We start from the raw sequence: 25,090 nt of genomic DNA on the forward strand, positions 1-25,090 counted from the left end.
AAAAAACAAAAAAATTTTAGTTGGGCTCTTAGTTTTTTTCGGAGGTAGGATAATTAAGACTCATGATGAGTGTGACTTTGTAACTTGGAGTACTATACTCACTTTTCAAGATGTTTAAGAATTTAGAATAAACAGATATGTGAGTTGATTATATTTTTATACACAAAATATGTCAGTACTTGTGTAAACTTATACCCTGGTTGCTGGTGTAAGGAAAGCCTGTGAGTGATTTTACACACCAGTTCATAGACTGGTAGTGTTGGATGAGAGCCCAAAAAAGGCTCTTTATTGTCATTCTTTAGGATTACAACACAGTTTATGTATGTCTCATTTGTCCCTTTCCAATCCAAAGGCCTGTGTATGTTCTCCCTATATATTGCTAATGAAGAAATGAAGACTTAGAGATCTTACACGACTGTGGAAGATAGCTACTCAATGGAACTAAGGTTCTGTGTCCTCAGAGTGACATGGAAGTGACAGATATGCTAAATTTACTTTTTTTTAAATGTTTGAGCTCCAGAATAAATAATATATTTTGCCTATAAAAGAGACCTGTCTTTAAACTGTACTGCCGTCTTGTTTTTTCTATGTAGTTGATTTTACACAACTCAAAGGAAACATTTACCTCTTTATTTATTTATTTATTTAGGAGGGTCTCACTATGTTATTCACGCTGGCCTCAAATCCCTGACCTAGCCTTAAGGGATTTTCCCATCTCAGCCCTACAGACATGGGCCATTGTGCCTGGCTCCATCTTATGTCTACACATTCATTTCAGTGGATAAGAGTAAAGGTAGAGGTAGTGAAATGGCCTAAATACAGCAGTCGAAGAAATGAGTTGATAAACTGTTAAAAGTGATCACATCTTTTTTCTTTTCTCCCTCTATAGGTAGGGCTTTGGAGTCCACCCCTTCTGACAATCCAGAGACAAGCACAATATTCCTGAGAAAATCTCGAACAGATGGTGAGACACCATGTTTTTTCCACCAAGAAAAAGAGTGAAAACTCTTCTTATTTGATCAAATGTATTGTAGAAAGTATTTAGAAAAACTCATATTGGTTTAAATTTTTCAATTTTTCACATATTCACTTGTCTTGTCTTATTTTAACATGTGATATACTTTAATTGTTATTGTGTTAGTGAAAACATGTAAACTTTTTATTTGTACAGTTTACCATCTTTTGATCAACACAATTTGTCATGTGATGGAGGAGTTGTAGATTTATCTTTATTTAATAATTCTTTGTCCCTTTTCCCTTACTCCAGAGAGTACATTTTAAAGTTGACTGATAGAACTTAGGCTTCACCTTGGTTTCCATTTAAACAAATTAAAAAAAGAAAAATAGTTGTTCATCAACAAGGATTGAATCTGTGATTCTGGCCTCCTCTTCCACAGTCCTCCGACCACATGCATTTATCACATCCAAGTTTATGCTAATCAAAACTTCTATTAACCTTTTAATTTGATGTAATGTAAATTTAAACATGCCCTACTCCTGCTTATTTTCCTCAGTGTTACATTAAATCCTTGTTTGTTTGCTAAAAAGCCATACACAGCCAGGTTTTCCTGTTGATTGAAGCAGCAAGAATACAAGTCAGGATCTATAATCATATGTGAAGTGATGCAGCACAGTAAAATATGGGAATTTGTAACCTTTGTTTCTTGTAGTTTGAGTAGACTTTGCCTGTCTTGAGTCAGTTATTTCTGTCTAGAATTTGTGTTCCTTTATGCATTACTATAAAGAGATACCTAAGGCTGAGTCTTTTATAACAAAAAGAGGTTTAATTGGCTCATAGATCTTCAGGCTGTACAAGCATGGCTTCAGCATTTGCTTCTGGTAGGGGCCTCCGCAAGCTTACCATCATGATGGAAGGCAAAGGGGAAGCAGGTGGTTCCACACTGTGAGAGGGTGGGGCGGGGGTAGGGGGAAGGTGCCACGCTCTTTTAAACAACCAGAATGAGAATTTGCTTATTACCATGGGGATGGCACCAAGCCATTCATAAGGAATCCACCATGACCCAAATGCCTCCCACTAGGCCTTGTCTCCAACATTCAGGATCATGTTTTAACATGAGATTTGGAGGGGGAAATATCCAAACCATATCAGAATTGTTTTCCCAGTTCCTTCCAGGGCCATGGGCTTCTCACACGTAGAGAGCATGGAAGGAGTTAAAAAAAAAAAAAAAAAAGCCACTCTGTGTCCCTCACTGTTCAGTGATAGCAATGTTTGCCTGCAAGGCCCTTTTAACTTTAAAAGTGGAGGCAGTGTAGGAAACAAAGCATGGCCTAGGTCACTCTTGGAGCTTTTGTTATTCTGACCTTTTTTTAGGAAAAATAAAAAGACTTTTTGTGCTGCGGACACCATGTTCAATGAGGTTTATATACTCATTTTAAAATCTAAACTTAAAAAGGTTACTTTCCTGTTGTGTAAAGACTCTTTTTTTGGTTTGTTTTGTTTTTAGTGACATATTAGTAGGTGACCACTAAGTGTGGTTCGAAATGCTTACTGGGATTCTGGTGCATCTAGAGATAGGTGCCTGGCCAGGAAGTAGTTCTTAGAGCTGTTAGCTCTGAAATTCTGGTAAAAAAGTAAGCTATGTGTAAATGCAGAATGAGAAAATGCTAATGGATCATGGCTCATATATGCAACAGTTAAACTTTTTTATTAGCTAATTTTTTCATCTGGCCTCATTTTTTTGCCCTTTCCTTTTGTATACAAGGTTTCTTTCATTTGTATATAATAGAAACAAAAAGTAAAGTAGTCCAAAAAGTGAAACAAAGTTTTTATATTTTGCTTTATGAGATGTATCATGCCAGCTAATTTAAATATAAATTGTTGAAATAATTTTTTAAAATTGAATTTGTTCCCATTTTATTTAGGAGTAATCAGTAAGACGTTAACAACTAGTTTTATTTTATGGTATTTGTATTAGAAGTGACCAGTTTGTTTGTTCTTTTTTCTTTCTTAGTAGAAGAAATAAGAAAAGGCAACTATACAAACCATGTAAGTAAACAGTCAAAAAGTTAAAAAACTGATAGTTTGACATAAAAGTATGTCTCTCTTAATTACTTTAAATTATAATGAGGACCCTATGCTGATAGCATGGACTTCTTTTTGTGGCTTTTCTAAATCTGTTACATTTTCCTAAGTATCAAATGTATTCAGAAAAGTCTTGAGCTTAGTGTGTCCACCTTTTAAGAATGTCTGACATTGAAGTTAAATTTCAATAGTCTGATTGTGGTATAAAGATCTGCCTTAAATATTGAGTCATATTTTTAATTTAGCTAAGTTAATTGTCAGCACTGTCTTTTAGTTAATTGTAAGCACTGTGTATTGACTTTCTGCCATAGCAGGTGCAAGCATAGCTTCCTCACTACACCATGACCTTATTTTTCTCCCTCTGTTTCTTCCAATTGTAGCACACTTTTTCATTAAATCTAATATTTACATGATTATGACTATGCAAATATTATTCAGTGCTAAGTCATACGGTGTTTTCATTGTGCCTCTGCATTACATATTCCTTCATTTTTTCTCTGAAACAGTTCTGAAATCTGAGCACTTCTGCACTTCTTCTGGATCATGTCTTTCTTCCTAGCCTGTGTTACTTTACCCAGCCAAATGCAGTAAGTAGCCCCTGGCTGGTCTGTTTGCTTTCAAAACCATTATTTTTTGGCATGAAACTAATTTTCTGACTATTCGTTTGCCTGTTTTCTAACAGCCATTTCCCCCATCAAGTGTTGTAGCATCTATCATGTGCCTTTCCAACTATTTTCCATCTGCTAAAACGTATCTCTTCCATTTTTCTTTGTTGTGGGGGTGGGGTGACAACTTACTTTGGCCTTTTGTCATCCTAATTCAATATAGAGTGACTTTCCCTAGATATGCTCGATGTTTGCTTTTCTGATTCTTTCTGTGCTATCTCCTTAAAGTCTTTTGGGATCCTCCCATAACTGCTGTCTTGTGTGGGATCACCTGTGTCCTAGATTCTGTGTTTCCTTCTGTCCTGTTATCCTGGGTGGAGATGTTTAGAGATCTGCCCAGACTTAAAATCCCTCTTTTTTGATAGAGAGTAAACCTCTAGGTTGAATCTAAATTTTATGATTCTGAAGATATTCTACAATGTGCTCGCTTTACAATGTTGTTCTTACAGTGTTGCCATCATGTGATACATTGTTTGTAATTGGCTTTTATATATCTGTAGAAACTTTTTTAGGAGCTTCTGTCTCTCTGAGATTCTGAAACTTTGTAACAACAGCTTAGTGGGACTCTTTACATTTTATTGAGGCTACTAAGTCTGCAGACTATCTGTGCTTGATAATTTGTTTCACTTTCTCTGTTACTTTATTTCTGATAGTCTTGTTATTCATACACTAGGCTGCTTAGACCAGCATACCTGCATTGGTTTTTAATTTTTCCCCTTCTATTTTTCAGTTTCCCTTATTATTATAGATGGAGTTTTTTTCATGAATGCCCAAAGTCTTAGAAATATTTAAGTTAGTTAAGATTTATTTATTTTTAGCCTGGTCAACATAGCAAGACCTCATCTCTACAAAAAGGTGAAATAACAAATTAGCCAGGTATGGTGGCATGTGCCTTCAGTTTTGCCTACTCAGGAGGCTAAGGTAGAGGATTGCTCCAGCTCAGGAGATTCAGGCTGCAGTTAACTATCATTGCACCACTGCCCTCCAGCCTGGGCAACAAAGTGAGACCCTGACTCAGAAAAAGGAAAAATGTTATTCTTAAAAAACATATCTAAAATTTGTCCCGCCAAAAAGGAGAGAGAAAAACATAAACTTTAGTTTTCATTTTATTTTATGTTTACTGGCAAAAATGCTGTCGTTGATTTATTTACATATTTTTATTCTATAGGTTTTGGGGGGAACAGGTGGTTATATGAATAAATTCTTTAGTGGTGATTTGTGACATTTTGATGTACCCATCACTTGAGCAGCATCCACTGAAGCCAATTTGTAGTCTTTTATCCCTCATTCCACTGCCATTCTTTCCACTGTGTCCCCAGAGTCCATTGTATCATTCTTATGCCTTTGCATCTTCATAGCTTAGCTCCCAGGTATGAATGAAAACATACAATGTTTAGTTTCCCATTCCTGAGTTGCTTCACTTAGAATAATGTCTCCAATTCCATCCAGGTTGGTGGGAATGCCCCTAATTTATTCCTTATTATAGCTGAGTGGTGTTCTATGATATATACATATATATGTGTGTGTGTATATATATATACACACACATTATACATAGACATATGACAGTTTCTTTATCCACTCATTGATTGATGGGCATTTGGGCTGCTTCCATATTTTTATAATTGCAAATTGTATTGCTGCAAACATACATGTGCAAGTATTGTTTTTGTATAATGCCTTTTTTTCCTCTGGGTAGATATCCAGTAGCAGGATTGCGGGATTGCATGGTGTTTCTACTTTTAATTGTTTAAGGAATCTCCACACTGCTTTCCATCGTGGTTGTACTAGTTTCCATTGTTACCAGCAGTGTAGAGAAGTGTTTTCTTTTCACTGCATCCACACCAACATCTATTATTTTTGTATTTTTTGATTATGGCCATTCTTGCAGGAGTAAGGTAGTATGGCATTGTGGTTTTGATTTTCATTTTCCTGATCATTCATGATGTTGAGCATGTTTTCATATGTTGGTTGGCCATTGGTATATCTTCTTTTGAGAATTGTCTATTTATGTCCTTCGCCTACTTTTTGATGGGATTTTTTTTTCTCTTGTCCATTTGTTTGATTTTTTTGTAGATTCTGTGTATTAGTCCTTCATCAGATGTAGAGATTGTGAAGATTTTCTCCCATTCTGTGGTTGTCTGTTTGCTCTGCTGATTGTTCCTTTTCCTGTACAGAAGCTTTTTCGTTAAGTCTCACCTGCTTAATCTTTGTTTTTGTTGCATTTGCTGTTGGGTTCTTGGCTATGAAGTCTTTGCCTGAGCCAGTGTCTAGAAGGGTTTATCAAATGGTATCTTCTAGAATTTTTATGGTTTCTGGTTGTAGATTTATATCCTTGATCCATCTTGAGTTGATCTTTGTATAGGTGAGCGTTGAGGATCCAGTTTCATTTTCCTGCATGTAGCTTGCCAATTATTCCAGGCATTAAATCGTATATGGTTTAATTTCTTCACATTATGTTTTAGTTGGCTTTGCTGAAGATCAGTTGGCTGTAGGTATTTGGGTTTATTTCTGGGTTCTCTATTCTGTTCCATTGGTGTATTTGCCTATTTTTATACCAGTACCATGCTGTTTTGGTGACTGTGGCCTTATAGTATAGTTTGAAGTCAGGTAAAGTGATGGCTCTACATTTGTTGGCTTTGCTTAGTATTGTTTTGACTAAGTAGGGTCTTGGTTTGTTCCATATGAATTTTAGGGTTCTTTTTTTTTTTTTTAGTTCTGTGAAAAATGATAATGGCATATTGTTAGGAATTACATTGAATTTATAGATTGCTTTTGGCAGTGTGGTCATTTTTACAATATTTATTTAAGCCATTCATGAGTGTGGGATGTCTTTCTATTTTTTTGTGTTATCTATGTTTTATAGTTCCCATTGGTATATCAAAAAGATAATCCACCATGTTTAAGTAGGTTTCAGAACAAGGATACAGGGATGGTTTAACATATGGAAGTCAATAAATATGATATATCACAGAAAGAGAATTGAAAGCAAAAATCACATGATCATCTCAATAGACGAAGAAAAAGCATTTGACAAAATCCTTTTATGATTAAAACCCTCAGCAAAACTGACATACAAGGGACATACCTCAATGTAATAAAAGTCATTTATGACAGACCCACAGCCAACATAATACTGAATGGCGAAAAGTTGAAATCATTACCCCTGAAAACTGGAAGAAGGCAAGGATGCCCCAGTCTCACTACTTTTATTCAGCATAGTAGTGGAAGACCTAGCCAGAGTAATCACACAAGAGAAAGAAATAAAGGGCATCCAGATCAGTAAATAGGAAGTCAGACTGTCACTGTTTGCTGATAATATGAACGTATACCTAGAAAACCCTAAAGACTCCTCCAGAAAGCTCCTAGAACTGATAAATGAATTCAGCAAAGTTTCAAGATACAAAATTAATGTACACAGATCAGTAGGTCTGTTACACCCCAACAGCTACCAAGCTGAGAATCAAACTAAGAACCTCAACCCCTTTTACAATAGCTGAAAAATAAAGTAAAATACTTAAAAGTACACCTAACCAAGGAGGTGAAAGATCTCTACAAGGAAAACAATTTTAGTGTTTTTAATGGGTTAAAATGAGAGGCAGCAGGTACAATGGAAGAAGTCAGTGGGTGGGCACTGGTATCCAAGGGGCACTGGACCTTTGATGGTAAGGCTTTAGTTTTGACTTGTTAAATTACTAGGTATGATTATTTTCTAGTTTTTGTTATTATACCTTAAAACCACTAAGTAAGCCCTTCCATTTCTTGTTCAAGATCATAGCATTTCATACTCTGATTTATGCTGACTGAAGTTAGATGATTTGTTTCTATTTTGTGACACCTTAAATAATACCTATAAAGAGTGATCTGTTAGTAGTGTTTTTGTTTTAATTAAATGTAGTAAGATGTTTAGTCCAAATGATGACTCAGTTAGTTTGTCAAACACTTGTTGAAGTTTTTGATTTATTCAGAATTCTATGCTCAGCAGCTGGATGTAGGAACAGTTAGGGCCCGCTGTTACTTTTATGGAGAGGCATACTTTCTCATGAGAATACTTAGTCTCTTGTAACCAGTGGTGAATCTGACTCATTAGTGTACCAAAGAAACATGTTTTGGTGTGGCTGCTGGCAAACAGATCCAAGAGGGTAGATGTAGTCAAAGTTGCTGAAACAAGGAAAGAGAAAAGTGGTATTCTATGCAGAGAGTAGGGTATAGCAGGAAAATGCCTAGGGTGCAGCTCAAATGATTTATGGAATGAAATTAAGTTTTGAAATTAATGGCAAGTATTGTCGAAGAGTCTCATTTGAGTCATGTCATGGCTGTCTTATTTAAACTTGAAGGGAAAGTTAAATTTTTTAAGTTGTCATCTGTTTTCAGGGTGTGAGAGAATATTAAATTGTTACTAATTTTATCCTCCACGTAAGAAAACAGGACTAGAGAAAACTATGGCTTCCTCACTTGTTGGTGGTCTAGCAACACTGGCACACAGAGTCTCTGAATCTGAAACTTGTTTTGTCACCTGAAATAATACATTTAGGATTAGTAATTTAGTAAATGTATTAGTCTCTTATTCACTGCAATAAAATGTTCTTCTACGATATTATTTAATACATTTTACTGTAGTAAATAAATAATAGAAATAGAAATTCTCAGATCTTATTTTAAACTTTTCTCATTATTTATAAAGGGAATTCATAAAATCCTTGTTGGGTTTGATGACAGGTACCTTATTTAGGGCAGCATTTTATAACCTGTATCTCAAACATCATCTCTGGAAGTTAAGAGCCTCCAATGAGATCTCTATAGAGTGCACAAGATGCCACACTCAGGCAGTTCGCAGAGTGTAAGAAATATCCTAGTGCTTTGTCATTTGACATTTTAACCGATAAAAAAATACACCTTGATAAGTTTAACTTACACTTTCTTTCCTTCCCCTTCAGGTATCTACTGGGCTGTATAGTTCACGTTCGACAGTTTTCCTTGACGACAGCACAGCCAGTCAATGTCATCTTAAAACGACACTAAAGCTGTGAGTACAACCATAGTGTCAAGGGACAGATTCCTTTATTCTAAAATTAATTATTTCAGCCATTTGGTTGTCCTCTTCAGCAGTCATTTAAGAAAGTGAAGTCAACTATATATTGATATACAGATTCTAAATATTAAGTATCAATTTCTCTTTTAAAAAATCTTAGATGTCATGGTAGAAGGAAAAATCAGTTAGCAAATAAGCCATCCCAGAAAAGTATAGCTATTTTTTTGGTGCCTTTATGCCTTAAGACAATGTTGACTGCAATGAAAAGGACCCTTTATTGGATTTTTTGTGTGTGAAAAATTAGTTTTTCAATGCATTGCAATGTGTACTACTTTGGACATTAGTCTTGGAAGAAGGAGCAGCTTTTTTTCTTCTGGCATCACAGTGTATCAGCAAATGCAAAAGAATGAAAATCATAGCAGTCTCTCAGTCTGTTCTTTTGCATTTGCTGAGGAGTGTTTTACTTCCAATTATGTGGTCCATTTTAGAATAAGTCCTATGTGAAAAAATAGAAAAAAAGAAACTCAAAACCGTACAACTACACAGAAACTGAATTACCTGGTTCCTGAATGACTGCTTGGTAAATAACGAAATTAAGGCGGAAATAAGTAAGTTCTTTGAAACCAATGAAAACAAAGACATAATGTACCAGAATCTCTGAGACACAGCTAAAGCAGTGTTTAGAGGGAAAGTTGTAGCACTAAATGCCCAGATCAGAAAGTGGGAAAGATCTAAAATCGACACCCTTAGATTACCATTAAAACAACTAGAGATGCAAGAGCAAACAAATTCAAAAGCTAGCAGAAGGCAAGAAACAAATAAGATCGGAGCAGAACTGAAAGAGGTGGAGACACGAAAATCCTTCAAAAAATCAGTGAATCCAGGAACTAGTTTTTGGAAAAGATTAACAAAATAGACCACTAGCCAGACTGATAAAGGAGAAACAAGAGAAGAATCAAATAGACACACTAAAATATGCTAAAGGGGATGTCGCCCCTGATCCCACAGAAATGCAGACTATGATCAGAGAATACTATAAACACCTCTACGCAAATAAACTTGAAAATCTAGCAGAAATGGATAGATTTTTAGACACATACATTCTCCTAAAAATAAACCAGGAAAAAGTCGAATCCCTGAATAGACCAGTAACAAGTTCTGAAATTGAGGCAGTAATTAATAGTCACCAAAAAAGCCCAGGAACAGATGGATTCACAGCTGAAAAATAGGGATGGCTGTGAGGCTTCTTTATGTGAAGAAAAGCATCCCAGAAGATTCTGATTTTCACCCCAACTCCATTATTCCAAACTTTGCTGCACATTGAAATTACCTGGGAAACTTAACAACAACTTTGATGCCCAAAGTCATCCCCAATGCTAATTTAAATTAAAATGTTTTATGTAGAAAATGAGGCAGTTATTAAAGCTCCTCAGGTGACTTTAATGTGCAGCAAAGTCTGAGAGCCGCTGCTTAATTTGAGTTTAGGACAAGAAACTGCTCCTATTTGGTAGGACCCTGGGCAAGTCAGTTTTAAGGTTTGTTTTCCTGATCTGTAAAATGAGTATTGGATTAAATGTGATTACACAGTCCCATATTTCTTGGTCCTTTCCAGCCTATAACTTCAAATTCTGTGATTTTAAAATGATTTCAGAGATGAAAACTACTTGAAGGACTATAGACATATCCATCTTAAGTGCTAATGTTACAGGCGTTTTAAAAAGTGCTAATATTGTATAGGCCTATTACTAAAATTGAGATTTGCCTTCCCTCAGTGATTTTGAGCCTCATTCTAGATGCTGAGGGCAAATGAAAGCACATAACTTACATAAGAGAACCTCTTGCTTTCTGTAGAACCTCTTGTTTTCTGATACACAGCATCAGTGGGTAACTTAGGAATACAGTTACATATATCTGAAGAGCTGTATCTGTTCATAAGTATTTCAGTTAAACTAATTGAAGGTACCTGCCATTCATATTACACTGTGTCATGTTACGCTGCCTTGTTAGCACTGCTTATTTTAGGATCACTGTACTTATCATTGATTTCCTGTGTGCTAATATTTACTAATATATCTTTTAATAATTATGCAAAAGTGATTTCAAATAATTTTATTTGTTACAAATCACTTTCATTATATATTTTTAGGGAAATAATACAAATTGGGTGGGTAGGAGATAGTAAACTAAACTAAAATGCAGGGCCTAACATCTTTTTTTTCAAACAGAGTCTCACCCAGGCTGGATTGCAGTGTCATGATCTCAGCTCACTGCAACCTCCACCTCCTGGGTTCAAGCAATTCTCCTGCCTCAGCCTCCTGAGTAGCTGATATTACAGGCACCCACCACCATGCCCGGCTAATTTTTTTTTATTTTTAGTAGAGACAGTTTCACTTGTTGGCCAGGCTGGTCTCGAACTCGTGACCTCATGACCTGCCCACCTTGGCCTCGCAAAGTGCTAGGATTACAGGCATGAGCCACCTCACCCATCCTGGGCCTAACATCTTAAAAAAGAAACCACTACTGTATGGGTTAAATTTAAACATATGGGCATATAGACATAAATTGCACGAGGCTGAATGCGGTGGCTCACGCCTGTAATCCCAGCACTTTGGGACGCTGAGGCAGGTGGATCACTTGAGGCCAGTAGTTTGAGACCAACCTGACCATCATGGCAAAATCCCTTCCCTACTAAAAATACAAAAATTAGCTGGGCATAGTGGTGCAAACCTGTAGTTCCAGCTACTTGGGAGGCTGAGGCATGAGAATTGCCTGTACCCCGGAGGGGGAGGTTGTGGTGAGCCAAGATTGCGCCACTGCGCTCCAGTCTGGGCAACAGAGAAAGACTCTGAGTCAAAAAATAAATAAATACATAAAATAAAGTGCATGGGACAAAAGGTTTTGTAGGTAGAAGGGCATATAACAGGGAAATATGTTGTTATTTATATATTATAATCATCAACAGAAACATGTCTTCTAAGAGCATACTGCCTTGCATTTTGCTAAAAGCTAAGAAACGAAAGCAAGAAAGTGCCCTTATGGTACTGTTCTGAACTAGAAGATTTTAATTTCAGGGCCACTAGGAGAGTTTCCTCTGTACCCTTTTTAAAAAATGTCTTCAGGCCTAACAAATGATAACATCTATTGTTACGAATTTTTTTTCTTCCACAGTGTGACCTTAGCGATACATTATCATATCAAGCGAAGGTGAGCTTTTAAAAATCCTGTCTTGTTATTCTGGCTAATTACTTTGCAAGCTGTCAAGCTCAGCGTTAGGTCACAGCTCTAGATATCATAAGCTATATTGTGCCTACTAAAATATTGAAGCAAATTGTTTGTGTTTCTTTGACCCTTAAGCCTCTTTTGATTCTGAAATGACTGAGAGTCCTGAGTATGTTTTTATATTGATTATATTGGTATTCGCTGTGACAGAAATATAAAATTGAGATTTTTTTCAAAATCTGTTCTTAGTTTAGATTTCATAGCTTTACCACTGTTGATATCATGAGCTAGATAATGCTTTGTCCTGAGGACCGTCCTGTGCATTGCAGAAAGTTTAGTAGCATTGATGACCTTTACCAGTAGTAATCCATGACCCAGCTTGTGACAGCAAAAAATATTCCTGAGAACAATACTGTTAACATAAATCTTTTAATGAAGCAGTAACTCTTCTACAACAAAATCTTCAGTAAAAGTGTGTCATGTATTTATATTATTGAAAATCTCTACTGTTGGGCTTAACAGAAGATAGCTGGATTTTCTAGCTCACTTTTTTGCAAATTGCTTTAAAAAAGCAATAAGATAACCTAGTCTTATGCAAATATGTAGTTGGTAAAAGGTGTATTTTTAAAGCTTTCAGACAGCTGTGGGTATTCTTTAATACACAATCAAAACTTCACAAGTGCTAGTTTCTTAAATTACAGTGGCATTTTACACATTAATTTATTCCATCAGCACTCATCGATCTTTCTTAAACAGTAAATGGATCTTTCCACCCATACTTGCATTTATAATATTATGCATTAATTATTTGGAAAATACTGGTTTATGTTTTATTGTATCAAAAAATCACTTTTTTAGTTTAACCACCAATCTTATTTTAAAACATTTTAAAATATTGAGAGGCTGTCAATACTTTATATTATAGTAGAAGGAACAAGTTTTTCAAAGTCCTCAGGAAAGCTTAAATTTTATCACTGGGAACAAATACTTTCCTTGTGACATGAGTGACACATTTCCTCGTGAATGAGAGCACCCTCACTTCATTTATTTTTGAGAATGATAGTTGTACTTTTTTTTAGACCTAGTGTCACTCTGTCACTCGGCTGGAATGGATTGGCATGATCTCAGCTCAAGGAGTCCTCTCACCTCAGGCTCCTGAGTAGCTGGGACCACAGGTGTGTGGCACCACACCTGGCTATTTTTTGTGTGTGTGTGACTTTGGTAGAGACAGGGTTTTGCCATGTTGCCCAGGCTGGTCTTGAACTCCTGAAGGAGTTTAGCTGCAGTGCTAACCTCCCAAAGTGCTGGGATTTTACAGGCATGAGCCACTGCGCTGACCCAGTTGTACTTTCAAATAAAACTGATGTTCTATGAAAAAAGTGATTGTTCAGTTCACAATTAAATCTTTTTTTTTTTAACACAACCATACTGCAGCCAACAGAAGTGCTTCTTGTTAACTTTCCACTTATTCAGAATACTAAAGAGAAATGTCAAGATTTAATAACACCATTTTTACTGCTTCATTAAAGACATTCTTAAGTAATTCAGGCTATCTTTTTTAAATGTAAGGGACAGTAAAGAATAGAATGCCTACTGGTGTAATTTTGTACGACTGCCTTGATTTATGCTGAGAAACCAACAGTTTTGCCCAATTTTGCTTTTATACAATTATGGCAAGTGTCTATGAAAAAGCAGGCAATATCTTTACAATTTTAAAAAATGTTTTCATTTTTCTTTTATCAGCTTTCTCAGGTTGAATTAGTATGGTTATCAGAACAGTGTTGACCTCTTAGGCCTTCTGGAAAAGGGTTCTTGGGGATCCCCGGAGGTCCATGGAGCATATTTGGTGAACCACTGGTTTATCACACAGGCACAATGTATTAAGTTTTACGAAGTTTAAAGTTCATCAAAGACTGGATTCCTTTAAAATAAAAAGGAAGCTGAGTTTTTAATTCAAACTACTGAAAATAAATAAATACATCATGAGAGTGTACTAAAGAGAACTAAAGAGAAAGGAAGCTAGCAATCTGAATCACATTTACATTTATTAAAGTTCTAAGGAGTTTATTGCCACCACCACTGCTTTGTAAAATGTTCTCGTGTTTCAGTGTGTGGTTAGAAGAGTGAAAATATGTTTGGTTTATTGCCATTGCCTGTTAGGGAGGGTCCGTTCTTATAGGCAGTTCTGACTGGTTATCATATAAAAGACTTTCCAGTACAGGACATGATGTGCTGAGTAAGAAGAGGTCAGGAAAACCTCTGCAGGTCAGGATCCAGGAGATTAATTTGTAAAGACTGTTTGCTTTGGTGCAGTAAACACCAAAGCACATAGGAGGCATTCTTTTACAAAACAGATATTATACTAAGATACTAACAATTTTTGAAGTAACGCACATTCTTATTTTATAGAGATGCCGATAGATCTTTGGACATATTTGATGAAGCGTTACATCCATTTAAAGTAAGTGTCACCTTTTTTTTTTTTTTTTTTTTTTTGGGACGGAGTTTTGCTCTTGTCTAGGCTGGAGTGCAATGGTGCCATCTTGGCTTACTGCAGCCTCCGCCGCCCAGGTTCAAGCAATTCTCCTGCGTCAGACTCCCAAGTAGCTGGGATTACAGGTGCCGGCCACCATGCCTGGCTAATTTTGTATTTTGGGTACAGATGGGGTTTCACCATGTTGGACAGGGTGGTTTCAAATTCCTGACCTTGGCCTCCCAAAGTGCTGGGATTACAGGCATGAGCCACTGTGCCTGGCCCAGCAAGTGTCACTTTTGTTGAGGTTGTATTTTCATCAGAGACTTTTATCGGTTTCATGCCAAAGTCAAAGGCATCTTTCTTTAAGTCTCGATCCCCATTTCATGTTACATCTAGGCATCTTATTTCAAAAGTGTTATAAAAAGAACATGCTGGAATAAGATCTGATCTGCAGCTCTGTTTAATTAGTGGGCTAGTGTGAGTAAATATACTGTCCAAGTAACACAAAATCTATCTTTTGGAAAGATAATTGTCAATAGCATCAAGCAATATAAGAATATGTAAATACTTTTAACAGAAGCATTTTTATGAAGAGAGTTAAAAAAATTAAGTTTTAATCAATTTTACATGGTGTAAAAATTTAAAAATGCACTTCCTCAGGTACATAATAGCCACATGTGGCTAGTGATTATTGTATTTAACAGCACAGGCTTAGAGTCTCATGGTTACAGGCAACTGTTTTCTCAAAATTTTATTGCAGAGCAGAATGGCAGATGGTCAGTAAGACATTAAAACCTAAGAGTAGCTTACATTTGGATAGAATCGTGGGGGAAACAGCCAAAAAGAACAAACGTTTTCTGAGCTTAATAAGCTCATGCTATTTTTAAGTGAATGTTGGTGAGTATTAAATCATTACGGTATTTTAAGATCCTACTGCTCATATTATAAAAACTGAAAGACATCTCACCAGTCAAAATTATTGTAAGTGATACATGGGCACCAATGTGAACACTGCTGTCTTAAGAGCACTTCAGATTTTTTTTTCAATGGATACTTACATTGCATCCTTTCTTCTTTCAGCAAGAACAGCTTCCGGAGGACTACTTGAAGTATGATCCTGAATACAAAGTGATTTTCGGATTTGTTAGAGCTCTGTCTAAAGCTCTAAGGCTAACAGCTGAATTGGCAATCGTGAGTCTGGTAAGATATTTTCTTTTTATAAAGCATCGTTAGCAATTTGTCTTGTAAACAGGGTGGTATGGTCATGTTTTTAAATAACAGTAAGTTTCTGAAATTATCTCAGAATGTTAAGAGAAACTTACGAAAGCAAATATACACATTGAGTTGAATCATCGTTTTGGCTTAGAATGTCTCAATTGCTTTTCTAATTGCAGAACAATTGCTATTAAAGACAGCAGGACGGATTTCTGATTTCTCCCCCCACACTTCAGTGCACGCATGCATACACAGTGCACACACATCCAGGGCATGTGGAGGACTTGGAATGGGGAGTGGTAACAAAACCATCCAGTTGATGGGCAGGAATAGATGCCAGTATAGGTCTAAGCTGAGTCCCAGGCTATATCCCCAGGCAGTTCTGTTGCTTGCTGTGATTGCGAGCTGCTGCCCTAAATTCATTGTTCCTTGGATGATGAGTGTTAATCCACCCCTGCTGATCACCTGTGCCTGCTCATGAAGTTGCCCAGGAATGTGATTCCAGTAGCACTTGGACACAGGCTTTGCCAGTTGGTCTACCAAGTCATAGCTGTGTCATTACATTGACATCATCCCTACAGAATTTTTTTGATGAAACTTGTTTTAAATAATAAATTCTGTTCAAATTGTTAAAATTAGTCTTATTCCTCCCCACAGCAAACCTACGGAGTAAAGTCAACTTCATGGCCAGGAAGGAAAAAATACTTCGATCAGTACTTCTTTAGCATCTAGTTAGAGTCTAGGGGAGAAGGCTCCTGCTGTACACTTGAATCAAAGGCAATGGGCACTGGACCAAATACAGGCCTTCTAGAGGAGCTGCAAATCATTTGGAACTCTTGGCATGTGCTGGAGGGAAGCAGGAGTGGTGCTTCCAGATACAGGGAGATAGGTGATGTAGGAAGGAAAGCTGGATTGTAAAAGGGAGAGTTTTGTACATGGGATAAGCTCAGTGTGCCTTTGAGAGAGCAGAGTGGCAGAGTCTAGTCATCATTTGGATATACAGGGCTAGAGCATGAATCTGATGTAGAGCTACAGAATGAAGAGCAACAGTGGCTGTTTAAATACCAAGAAAGTGTGTAGAATGAAACTGGACAAGCCAGGCCTGGTGGTTTCATGCCTTTAGTCCTAGCTATTTGGGAGGCTAAGGTGAGGGAATTACTTTAGCCCAGCAGTTTAAGTCCAGCCTTGGCCAAAGGATGAGACCCTGTATTTTAAGAGAAGAAAAAGTAAGGCCAGGTACAGTATCTCATGCCTATAATCCCAGCATTTTGGGAGGCCAAGTTGAAAGAATTGCTCGACTGTGGGAGTTCAAGACCAGACTGGGCAGTAAAGTGAGACCCATTCCTACCAAAAAAAAAAAAAATCAAGAAATTAGCTGGACATGGTAGCACATGCCTGTGGCCTCAGGTCCATGGTAGGCTGAAGCAGGAAGATCACTTGAGCCCAGGAGGTGGAGGCTGCAGTGACCTGTATTTATGCCACTGTACTCCAGCCTGGGCAACAGAGTGAGACCCTGTCTCAAAAACAGATAAAGCGGACAGCAGATGGGTCAGTAAGGTCTGTTATGATTTAAGGGACAAGCCCCCAGAAGAATGGCTACTAGAGTGGGAGGAGGAAAAGCAGAAGAGGATAATAAAAGGAGAAAGAATTCAAGATAGGAGAGGCTGTGGTCACAGTGCTGAATGCTGCCAAGCGGTGACTTAATTCGTGAACACTCACTGGATGCTGACTCTGTGCTGCTCTTCTAAGTGCTGGGGTAGAGGAGAGGACAGGTGGAACACAGTTCTTGTTTTTATGAGCTTATGTTCTAGGTGGATTGAACTTAAGTATCTTTTTAGGTAGTATGAAACAGCAGAAAGAGAAAGCAGGATAAAGGGACACAGTGATTGGGGGCTATTTGAGGTAGAATGGTAAGAAGAGCCTCTCTAGAGAGCTGACTCCAACTAGATGTATGACGAGAAAGAGTGCTGACATTACAGGAAGCAGGATGACTGCCAAGACAGACAGAAACATGTTTCGTGTGTGTTTGAGGAACAAACAGCAAGGTGACCACCATGGTCAGAGTTAAGAATGAGGGAAACAGTAGAGATGAGGTACCACGGGCAGTGCCATAGCTCACGGGGCCTTTTGGCTTGCAGGCCATAGGAAGAAGTTAAGGTTTTGCTCCAGTTTGATGGGAAACTTGTAGATTTTAGGCAGGGGAGTGCCACGCTCTAAATGAAGAGGCTATGCTGGCTGCTTTGGGGACAGTAGGCCATAGCTGGGAGGCAGACTGGAGGCAGAGAAGAGCGTTAAGAAATCTCTAGGGTAGTACAGGTGAGCATTGACAGACTGTGGTTCACCATGAAACGAGGCAGACTACCAGTGAAGGTAGACGTAACAGGCATTGCACACGGATTGGAGCAGGGGAAGTGAAATGCAGGTGTTTGGCCCCAGCATCTAGGCAAATGGAAATGTATGAGGAGCTCCAGTTTGTCAGTGTGAAGGCACCAGAAATAAGAACCTATTGGCAAAACGAACCTTGGGAGAGTCATGTCAGGGCAGGCAGCGTAGGTGAAGGAGAGTTGGAAGATGAACTGGCATGAGGTTATGGTGTTGTGCGCACCAGTGAGAGGACATAGTTGGAGAGGAGTGAGGCGTGGAATGGGGACAAAGGAAACACCATTTGGGAGAAGTCTCTGGTAGAGAGGAAGAAAATCTTCAGAAAGAGGTGACTGTGGGAAGAGTATTCTGCAAAAGTGAGATGGGGTCAACTGCGCTGAGGGAAGAGTTGACATCAGTGGGAATAAAGAGTTTTTCTCAAACTCACCTAGAAGGGCTTGTGGCATGGATGAGTGTCAGCAGCTCAGCAGCTCAGCAGGAAAGGGGATGGGAAGTTGAAGCCTTGCCATGTTTCAGTGCTCTCTGAATCCTATGCAGTTGAACCCAGGGAGGGAGATTCATTCTTGAAATACTTGAGAGCGCAGTTTGGGAGAAAGGGAGCAGAATCTTTGAAACGTGTCATGTTCAATAGCCATTTGTTTTTGAAAACATACTTGAGTTTGGCAGCTCAGATCTGGCAGTGTTTTCCAATTGGATAACCTGCATACAAGAAATAAACTCACCTGTTTTTAAAAAATAAATAAATAAAGTTTCATCCATTTGTTAAGATGTAAAGAGTTCAAGTAGCTCACAGACATACTGTTCCGCAGAGCACCCTCTGAGGTAACAACACCTCACAGCTCACCTTTAATCTTTACTCAGCTGTTCACTTTGCCCAATTCTTTGTGGGACCGATGTTTGATAGATGTAAAGTAATTCATGAAATTGTCTCACAAACTGCTGGGCAGCAGGTTTAGAGGAATCCCAGGGATACTGAGATTGGCAGCTTTTTCCACTTTAAAACCAACAGACTTGTTTAAGTTGCACATGATGTAAGACATAATAAATTTGTATGAAGTGATCATGAAGATGTGAAAAATAGGGGCTGTGGGAAGGACTCTCCTTTGTACATGTGTGTTTCTTATCAAGTGAGCAATTGCATATGTGGAAAGTTTTACAACCCCACAGACTTGCGTCCGCCATGCTGCTCTGCACAGCAGCCACTGGGAGGCTCTCTTGACCAGCAGTTTTTCAAGCTAGTGCCCCAGAAGGGTGAGTTTTTGTGATAAGGAGGTTAATATTTGCTATCACATAGGTTTTACATATTCAAGTTTGACATACTTGTAAAATTCCCATCTGCCTACTAGCTAGATGTGAGATATTATATGTGATAGGCACTTGAGGATATATTGAACAACTTTATTCCACACTGAGCATGTGTGTGTGTGCTCTCTCTTATGAGTGTGAAGGTGACAACACTGCCTCTTTCTATGATGCCCTTGGCTGAGACGTACAGTCATTCTTGTGACCAAAATTGGGCTGTAAATTTCTATGGGCAGAGTAAGTAGCAGAAGTATCTGACCTATGATTGCGATATGGCCGCTTGCCTGGCCTGATCAAGTCTCTGTAGAACGTAAGAATAAAAGGCACTTACTTTCTGGTCAAGACCACAAGGAATCTGTCATTCATAAGAGTTCTTATCACAGCACTTAAACGGAGCTAAATCAAAGGCCAGTGTTTGCTATGTTTTGCAGATTTACATCGAAAGACTACTGAGTTACGTTTGTATCGACATTTGTCCAACCAACTGGAGGAGGATTGTCATGGGAGCCGTTCTTATTGCCGCCAAGGCTTGGAATGATGAAGCTGTGTGGAATGAGAACTTTGACAGTGTTGCAGTTGAAGAAATGTGAGTTTGTATGGTTTTTGTGAACTTTCTTTCCTTTCTTTCTTTCTTTTTTTTTTTTTTTTTAAGATGGAGTTTCATTGTTGTTGTCCAGGCTGTGGTGCAATGGCATGATCTCGGCTCACTGCAACCTCCGCCTCCCAGATTCAAGCGGTTCAACCTCCCGAGTAGCTGGGATTACAGGCATCCACCACCACATCCAGCTAATTTTTTGTATTTCTAGTAGAGACGGGGTCTCACCATGTTGGCCAGGCTGGTCTCAAACTCCTGGCCTCAGGTGATCCACCTGCCTTGCTTGGCCTCCCAACGTGCTGGGATTACAGGCATGAGCAACTGTGCCCAGCTGTCTTTGTGAACTTTCTAATCATTTCTCAATACTTTTTGGTCCCGTAAACTTAACACTTTAAGAACTATTTTTAAAGTTTACATTGTACTGATAATGGAAATGGGCATAAACATCACATTTTAGAACAACTGTTCATATTTTCATTGCTCATTGGTAGGTCTTGGTAAATTGTTATTGTAATAATCTGCTCATAAATTGAAAAATATTTTTCTGTGGATATTTTTGGCAAACATTTTACCAGTGTACTACCAGAAAATAATAGTACAGTAAATATCCTTATGGCTTTTTACAAGCTGTCTGCAAGTTCCAGTCTCTCTGTAAGGAGCACATGTCTGGCCTTTGAAATAATTGTTTGGCCATTGACAGGTCTGGGGCCTGTGGACTGGGGAAAATGTGTAGCTTCACCCTTTTGCTGGTGTTCTCCCTGCTTTTATCTGAAGATCTGTTTTATAGAAACCGTGAGATACAGAATAGCCACAGATCCCTGTGCCCCTGTCCGCTTCCTCTTCAGAGTGTCGCATCATTGGGCTGATGAGTTAGAAGTTCCAGTGTTCCCCTCAGGCAGTCTGAGAAACATTGCTGGAGCATCACCCAATGCTCGCCACACTCAGGAGGTTCCCAGGGCACTCGTGCAACCACAGCAGCATTTGCGGGGGTGGGGGGGGCAAGTTATCCATGAGAGTGCAAGAAATCTTGCTGAGTTATGGGGTTGGCACCAACATGACACTGAAAGAAGAGCTTCATGGGTCTTTCTTCCACTCTGGCCTCCTGAGTGCTGTAAAGGGAAGGGCCTTGGAGCTAGTTGGCAGGGTGAGCCAGGGAGGCATTTCCAGCAGAGGCTCTCACAGTGTCCACTAGACAGAGAGAATGGCTTTGTGGGTGACACTTAGAAAAATCTGAAAAAAACACCTCTTGATGACATTCAGCAGCATATGAAGATCAAGATTATGACAGGCACCGGCAAGAGGTTTTGGCTTTTTGGTTTTCTTTTTTTTCACATTTGCCTATTACTCCAGATAAGACTGTCATTCAGAATGTCTGCAGTCACAGAGGTGGAGCCTGATGGCTGAATAGAAATCTGTGCCAATTGTGCTCCCCATAGGAATAACAAATTTAGCAGCTGTCTAAATAAAAAAGCACCTTCATAAGAACTAGAAATCAGGTAAGTGATCGTAGTACTTGGGTTTAACTTCATATCACTGAAAGAGGCACTGAACAGTGTAGAAAAGACAGTCTTGTATTGCTGATGCCACCCTGTGAACCTGTGGCAAGGAGAGAGGCTACATGCTTGGGGCAGGGAGAGCACAGCAGCTGTGGGACTTTTCCTGAACTCAGTGCTCCCTTGTCATAGCAGAAAGCACAACAAGGCTGAACTCACCCAATGCCCACCCACCGAAAAAAAAAAACATTTAGACTAGCCCCAGCCATAGGGGAGTTGTTCATCCCAGTGGATGGAACTTGAGTTGTGAAAGCCTGGCTGCTGTGGGATAAAATACTCTGGGGTCCTTAATAAACCTGAAAGCCTGTCTAGGTCACAAGGACTGCAACTCTTAGGCAAGTTCAAGTGCCGTGCTGCGCTTGGAACCAGTGTGTCAGGAGGGGCATGTGACCCTGGGAGACAGCAGCTGGGGCAGCTAGGGAGTGTTTGCTCACCCCTCCTTCAACCCTTGACAGTGCAGCTCACAGCTCTGACAAAGACTTCTTTTGTCGGCTTGAGGGGAGGAAAGAGGACTTTGTCTTGCAACTCGGATACTAGCTCAGCCACAGTGGGAGAGGGCACTGGTCAGAGTCACGAAACCCCCATTTGAGGTCCCAGCTTTGGGATAGCATCTCTAGACAAACTCTGGGCCAGAAGGGAACCTGCTAGGACTCAGTAATGGCAGGATTCATCTCTTTCTGATGAAAGAGCCCTTGGGCCCTGAAGCATCATCAGTGATGACCAGGTAGTACATGCCATGGGCCTGGAGTGAGACAGAGATGTGCTGGGTCAGCTGCGGTGGCTCCAAGGAGAGACTCCCTCTGCTTGATAAATGCTGAGGGAAGAGTAAAGAGGAGTTTCCTTGAGCTTAGATACCAGCTCAGCTGCAGTCAGCGGAGCACCAGGTGAGCTGTAGGAGTCCACGATTCAGGCCTTGGCTCTTGGATGGCATCTCTGGACCTACCCTGGTCCAGAGGGGAGCCCACAGCCCTGAAGAATGAGTTCCAGGGAAGGCTGCACTCACAAGCTGATTAATACCTTGGGGTATTATTAAGTGAACATCCGTGGGGTATTATTAAGTGAACATCTGTGGTGACCTGGCACTAAGCTCCATGGGACTGCAATGCTGTGCGTGGGGACTGGCTACTCTGCCTAGGGAAAAAGGAAGGAAGAGCGGGAAGGGATTTGCCTGGTGGATTCAGTGCCAGCTCAGCCATGGTAGAACAGAACACCAGGTAGATGTCTAAGGTTTACGACTCCAGCCTAGGCTCCCAGGCAGCACCTTTGAACCCATCCAGGTGTTATACCCAAGTGAGTCAAGGAATGAGCCACACTCTGAGGTTGAATTATGAGTCCTTTCTTTTAGCCAGTGACCAAGAGGTGGCTAACACCCAAAATTCTCTCGGCCCTCAAGAAAGAGTTAAGGGGTTTCTTATACCCTAGTTTGAAAAGGGAGGGGGGAACCTAGCTGAAGCAATTTTTTCACAGAAGCAGAGTAAGCAAAAAAGTTAAAAGATAAACTGGTACATGAGAAATAAAACAGTACCAGGTGCGAGGGCTAGAGCTGTCATAAAAAGACATCCAATTTATACATATGGGGGCTCTGGGTACTCAACAGCAACTGCATTCCCAGGCTCTGCTGGAACTGCTTAACTCAGGCCCTTATCAGCAGATGCACTCCGGGATGTGCCCAGTGTCATCCTGCCCCAGCTACATACTGCATTTACTTACTTAATGAGGGGAATAAGTAAAATGAAGACACGAAGGTGGAGTCTGTCTGGCTCAAGAAGCTAACATGAAGCCTGAACAGCTCTCAGCTAAGAAAGAGAGAGTCGGTTTAAGCCAACGACAAGCAGGTTATCACATAGGGACCAGGGCAACTTACTGCACTTAAGGGAAGGACAGAAGCCTGGCTAGCTTCACTACCTGCTAATTGTAGAGCCCCGGGGCCTTGAGTGACATAAGTGGCAGCAGGTAGATGTTACAGTGGGCCTTGTGCAGTCACAATGCTGTGCTGACTTCAGACCTAGTGCCGTCTGGACAGACCTAGTGCTGTTCCAGAGGTCGTGGCCACAGGGGTGCTTGTATCGCTCCTCTCCCAGCTCCAGGCAGCCTAGCACAGAGAGACAGACTTCATTTGTGGGAAAGTAAGGGAAGAAGGGAGCCTGTCTGCTAATACAGAGAATTCCTCCAGGTCTTATCCGAGACCACCAACGTGGTACCTCCACAAGTCTGCAAAAACAATGACATTCTTCACAGAAATAGAAAATCAAGTGTATTAACACACTTTTTATATCCATGTTTTTTTCCAATACAAGTTTTTTCTATTTTCAAAGAGAGCTGGGAAAGTTGCATGCTTTCTTGTATTTCTTCGATCGAAAGCGTTCTGTCCAGTGTGAGTTCTTTCATGCGTTCTAATAAACTAGAGCACGGGATGGCTTTACCACATTTCTTACATGAGAATAATGTTTTTGAAGCTGGCCCGGTGAACTAACGTGGTCCTGTGTTGGTTTTGTTGTGTTTCTCCTTCCCCAGGAATGAGTTGGAAAGGCAGTTCTTGAAGCTAATTGATTATAATATCCAAGTTCCTGGCAGCATTTACAGCAAATACTACTTTGATCTTTGCACTTTGGCACAGGACCACGCGGATTTGCCTCTTCAGCTCCTTGACAGAGAAAGAACACGGAAGCCGGAGGTAAGACAATGAAGTTACTAAGTGGATTTGCAGTCAGCAGTGCCAACATCTGTGACTGCCGATTAAAAAAGGAAAAAAATGGAAAGTTTCAAAATTAACTGATTGGTTTTTCTTTGTAAATTATAAATAACCTATACTGGAGGGGTAAATGAGCATTAAATTTTGCAGGCTCTGGAGCTGTAAAACTTCTTTCAACCTGTGGTAATTTTGATTATTAAATAAAACGAGGTCAAGACACACAAGTTAAGTAGCTGAATAGTCTGCACATTTTTGATTATTTGTGAAACATAATCATCTTAGACAACAGTAAATAAAAGATTTTTTTTAGAGATATTTTAGTGTAAGTTAAGTGTGACTTAGTTATAATCCTATGTTGACCAAAAGATTAAACAAGAAGCAGGAGAACTTAAAGAAATGTAATATGAGTTTTGTTCTGAGCCAAGTTTGTGATCTGCTAGCCCAGGAATGAGATCTGCACAAACTAAGAACGTGTCCCAGAGTGGGCCACACGAGACACAGCATGTGTACATTTCTGTTACATAGAAAATGGAAGAAGGGGCAGTGAAACAAAGGTGACATCCTCAGCAGTTCTGATTGGTGCTCAGTGACACTGTATATAAGATAAAGTAAATATGTGGTTAACGTATTTTACTCATTAGCCTTTTACCCTAATGAGTACTTAGGGGGACTCAGGATCAGGAGAGGGATGGTTGATTCTGTGCTGCCTTTGTGTTTCATCCTATAGGCAGGTTGTAATCGGTACATGTCAGGGAGGTATTTGACAGGCTCTGGCCTTGCAGGTGAGGTTCAGCTTTCATTCATAGGCCCAGTTTCTGTTATCCATATGGCGAAGATGCAGCCATTTTAGACCATTACATTTTTTTTTCTTCATACTTTCCTTATTTTCTGATACCTATCAAGAAAGTAAATTTGG

The 25,090-nt window shown here is 39.4% G+C and overlaps 1 protein-coding gene across 10 annotated transcripts in view; it reads left to right on the forward strand.

Annotated features, from left to right (window-relative positions):
- Positions 1-752: 752 nt before the first annotated feature.
- LOC135271965 (WASH complex subunit 2A-like) overlaps positions 753-25,090 on the forward strand; it is an 80,268-nt gene continuing 55,930 nt past the window's right edge. For 3 of the 10 annotated variants that reach the window (XM_064370085.1, XM_064370086.1, XM_064370087.1), the window contains exons 1-3: positions 19,443-19,571; positions 19,766-19,920; positions 23,997-24,156. In XM_064370085.1, the coding sequence (XP_064226155.1) occupies positions 19,563-19,571; positions 19,766-19,920; positions 23,997-24,156 (324 nt within the window). In that variant the 5' untranslated portion in view covers positions 19,443-19,562. Of the gene's footprint in view, positions 965-2,972; positions 3,008-3,549; positions 3,631-8,645; positions 8,735-11,908; positions 11,945-14,368; positions 14,421-15,515; positions 15,636-19,438; positions 19,572-19,765; positions 19,921-23,996; positions 24,157-25,090 lie in introns of those variants that run through there. The other 7 variants (XM_064370089.1, XM_064370091.1, XM_064370088.1 and 4 more) reach the window with 7 other exon arrangements.

This window comes from Aotus nancymaae, unplaced genomic scaffold (genome assembly GCF_030222135.1).
Source record: "Aotus nancymaae isolate 86718 unplaced genomic scaffold, 86718_ANA_hifiasm-v0.15.2.pri h1tg000099l, whole genome shotgun sequence".
NCBI classification, from domain to species: domain Eukaryota; kingdom Metazoa; phylum Chordata; class Mammalia; order Primates; family Aotidae; genus Aotus; species Aotus nancymaae.